The following is a 3,769-nucleotide window of genomic DNA, read 5'->3' on the forward strand; positions in this document are numbered from 1 at the left end:
GAAAGATTTTCACAACTGAATTTCCTTTAAAAAGAGAATGGGGAAGTTTTTATTCATTCAATATATTGACATTTTCTCATGTAACCATTAAATTAGACTATAATAAATGTACTGTAGTAAAAGCATCACTAAAAAATTTTTCATAACTGATTGGGGATTAATTGTAATAAAAAACACTTTCAGTTTAAATTTGTACAAATTAGTTTTCAGATATTTTGTGAAAGGCAGCTCAGTTTTCACACATTTATTTTCTTTTGGAGGGCCTAAGATGACAGGAATGCATGTGTGTGCATGACGAAAACATAAAGTACATACACACGTAATTTGTTTTGTTTTGTTTAAATTATATGTGTTAAGCTTGTAAAATAATTTATCTAAAATATACTATTATTTTATACAATATACAACATTTTATGTAAACATGATATACAGTAATGAACACATAACACATTATTATTATTTCTAAATATTATAGCACATATAGTGAGCAGGTCAGTAGTTGTAGTTTATTTGCTAAAAGAAAGTCTACAGTAATAGTCTAAGTAGAGGCATATGATTCACCATTTTGTGACTGTATTGCTAACATTATTTCTTTTGCAAAGCTTTTTTATTGCATTTTTCACTTCTTCTGTCTTTAAAGCATATACAATAGGATTGAGCAAAGGTGGTATGGTGTTTGTCAATGTGTAATTTATCATTCTGGCATTAGGATCAATGTAGGAGGCCCATGCAGCTATGTTAGTGATTCCAACTGGCAAGAAGAACATGACCACAAGGATCAGGTGAGAAGTACAAGTTTTTAACACTCTGACTCGTTCCTCTCTTGACGTAGTCCTCCTCAGTGCTATGGAAATACAGATATATGTAACTACTATGAATGCTAGGGGAATGATGAGAATTATAATGACTAGGGACATTGCCAGGTTGAAATTTACAGATGTATCATTACAAGCTAGACGAAAGACTGGCCCATGATCACAATAAAAGCTGTTTATTACTAAAGATCTACAAAATGAAAGACAATTAAGAAGCCCAACCATGGTTGCAATTACACTCACCAAAAAGATCCATACAATCAGAAGAATAGCAGCAATTGATGTTTCAGTAACAATACTATGATACCTTAAAGGGAGACAAATTGCTATAAGCCTGTCATATGCCATCGTGACAAGTGTCCATGACTGCACACTTGTAAAGAAAACAACAAAGAACATATAACTTAAACAGGCGTCATAGATGATGTATCTCCTGTCAAACAGAAAAGTATCTAAAAGTTTGGGGATGAGAGCTGTGCTCCCACACAAATCTGTCAAAGCCATGTTAAACACAATCATGTATTTAGGAGTATGAAGAGTCTTCACCAGCCAAATAACTGAGAGAAGAAAGCCATTCCCCAAAACAGTCATGATGTAGACAAAACACAGGAAGACATAGAAATACCTAATATGAGGGATGTTGGAAAATCCACTGATATAAAATTTTTCAGGCCGAACAAATGTGTTATTAAACATGGTAGTGGCTTGGTTTTCTGATCCCATTCAAATATTTGTTTCCCTAAACATAAAAAGAGCAGAATACATAAAAGAGAATGATGTACATGATTCTTGCTGTGGCAAAACCTAACCCCACATCAGACTCTATCAAGCACACAATGCAGCAAAGAATGTTGTAGTGTATTGAGTTTATGCCATCCATCAGTGAGCTGATGTAACATGGATGGTGGCTATGTTGCATAAGATATAGTGCTAAATCATTACTGACGTAATAATTTAGTCAACACTAAACACAATACAATGAAAGTGGAACTGTAAAGGAAATTAAGTGATTGAAATTGAACTGGTCACACCAGCATCGAATCCATCCAAGTTACATGGTTTATTAAAATAATCAAATTACAGCATTTACATTTATGTTAGACTACTTTTAATTAAGAGCTTTAGCCCACTTACAATGAAAATTTAAAAAAAAACCCATCTTGCTCAAGATCTGTGTAGTATGTTAACACTATTGGAAGTAAAAATAACTTGAACTCCAATTTTGAAAACACAACTTTCTTTCTTTCTTTTTTTTTTTTTATAAAGCTCTGACTTGTATTATGAGTATGAGTCTGTGGTCTGGGAGAGAGTCCTGTAACTCTCTGTCTGCAAAATACAGTAAATAATGACCAATGTTGGGCAATTAATTATATAGTTACTTCTTCAAAAAAGTAACAGTTTTGCAAACAACAAAGTTTTTTGCAGCTGTTTACCTAAAAATGCAGCCAAGGCGTTTTTTTTTTTTTAATAAACATTTCAAACTATTTACAGAACAATCAGGTGTTCTGCATCAATTCAGTAGTCGCCTCATTATTCTGACACACACAACAAAACTATTGACTACACTACACACTCACTACACAAGATTTGCGCTAAACGTCGCAAATCTCTCACATGTCAAAACACTGCCATCACTCCTAAAACTTCCCCCTTTCCTAAACAAGTAAATGGTATGTTTTTTTTTTTGTTTTGTTTTTTTTTTGTCTGTCCCATTTGGTTCTTTAGCCGTCAGAATTGTTGTCTGAAGACCAACAAGGATACCAAATGGATTTATTTTGCCAAATGGATCATCATGGCATTGCCGTATTGGTCCATTTGATCAACTTTTGTTGTTATTATTTATTTTATTTTCAGTAGTTACAGATGAGACAGACATGATTGGGGGATAGGAAAGGGAGAAAGAAAGAGAGGAAGGAAAAGAAAAACAGAAGGGAAGAGGGACAGTGAGAAAGGGCACTTACAATGACAAAGAGAAAAAAAAAATCTCCTGGATCACCTGTTGAGAGAAAAAGAATAGAAAACAAGCAAAAAAAAAAAACAAAGCAACATACTAAACACAACACCATCATGTTAATCTAGCTAAGTGTAAACAGCAATAAATACTAAATATTGAATGTTGTTGTGCAGCACAGACAGCGCACAATGTGCTTTGAAGTAGCAGCTAAGAAAGGTGTAGTTTATGTCTACGAACAGTGAACACCCATGTGCACACCCGTGTGGATCAGCGCGCTTGTATACAGAAGGTTTCCCCATGTAACGGTCTGCTAGAGGGTGTGGAGGGCCATAGCCCCGTCCCCCAGGGCATGAAGCAGGCATGGAGGAGATCCAGGCTCCAGACATCCAGGGACCCCAGAGTGCGAGAGCCCAAGGAGTACCACCGGAGGGGCATCCGTGCCACCCTCCTGGGAAGGGCTGAGGAGATCCCCAGACGAGGGGTCACCCAGTAGCCACGGAGCAGAAGCCAGAGGGGGCTGCACTGGCGCGCCCGCCGGCTCTGCCGGCAGCCAGCTGTGCCAGAGTGAACCGAGCTGCAGGCCCCGAGGCCGGAGGTTCGAGGGCCCCCTTTGCCCCGGAAGAGGCCTGACCGAGCGACAGGCACCAGGCCCCGCCAAGTAGCCACCGGGAGTGAGCTGGTGTATACCTGAGCGCCCAGCCCCGGACACCAAGAACCACCAATGCACCGACCCCTGAGTGCATCAGTTACCGGCAGGGAGTGTGGTGAGGGGAGATAGGCCTCCACACTTTGGAGGGCCTGGGTGTTCCCAGGGAGGTGGAGTCTAAGACCTGACCTGACATATAAACACAGACAAACAGGCACACACAGACACAAACATGCATTCCCACCCTCATGCACACATATACAAACACTCAGCACTCATCCAACGTAGGAATAGACATATATGCACATGTACACACAATCGCACTCCCCAAACATACTCTATACCCCGGGTCCA

At 39.0% G+C, this 3,769-nt stretch overlaps 1 protein-coding gene across 1 annotated transcript; it reads right to left on the minus strand.

Annotated features, from left to right (window-relative positions):
• Window positions 1–557: 557 nt before the first annotated feature.
• On the minus strand, window positions 558–3,339 carry LOC134635300 (olfactory receptor 8G17-like; the record flags this gene model as incomplete). The annotated part of the gene is made up of 2 exons (XM_063484696.1): window positions 558–1,506; window positions 3,320–3,339. Coding segments are annotated over 2 exons (969 nt in total), but the record flags the coding sequence as incomplete, so codon positions are not given.
• Between the last annotated feature and the right edge of the window lie 430 nt (window positions 3,340–3,769).

This window comes from Pelmatolapia mariae, linkage group LG10_11 (genome assembly GCF_036321145.2).
Source record: "Pelmatolapia mariae isolate MD_Pm_ZW linkage group LG10_11, Pm_UMD_F_2, whole genome shotgun sequence".
Lineage (NCBI taxonomy): Eukaryota > Metazoa > Chordata > Actinopteri > Cichliformes > Cichlidae > Pelmatolapia > Pelmatolapia mariae.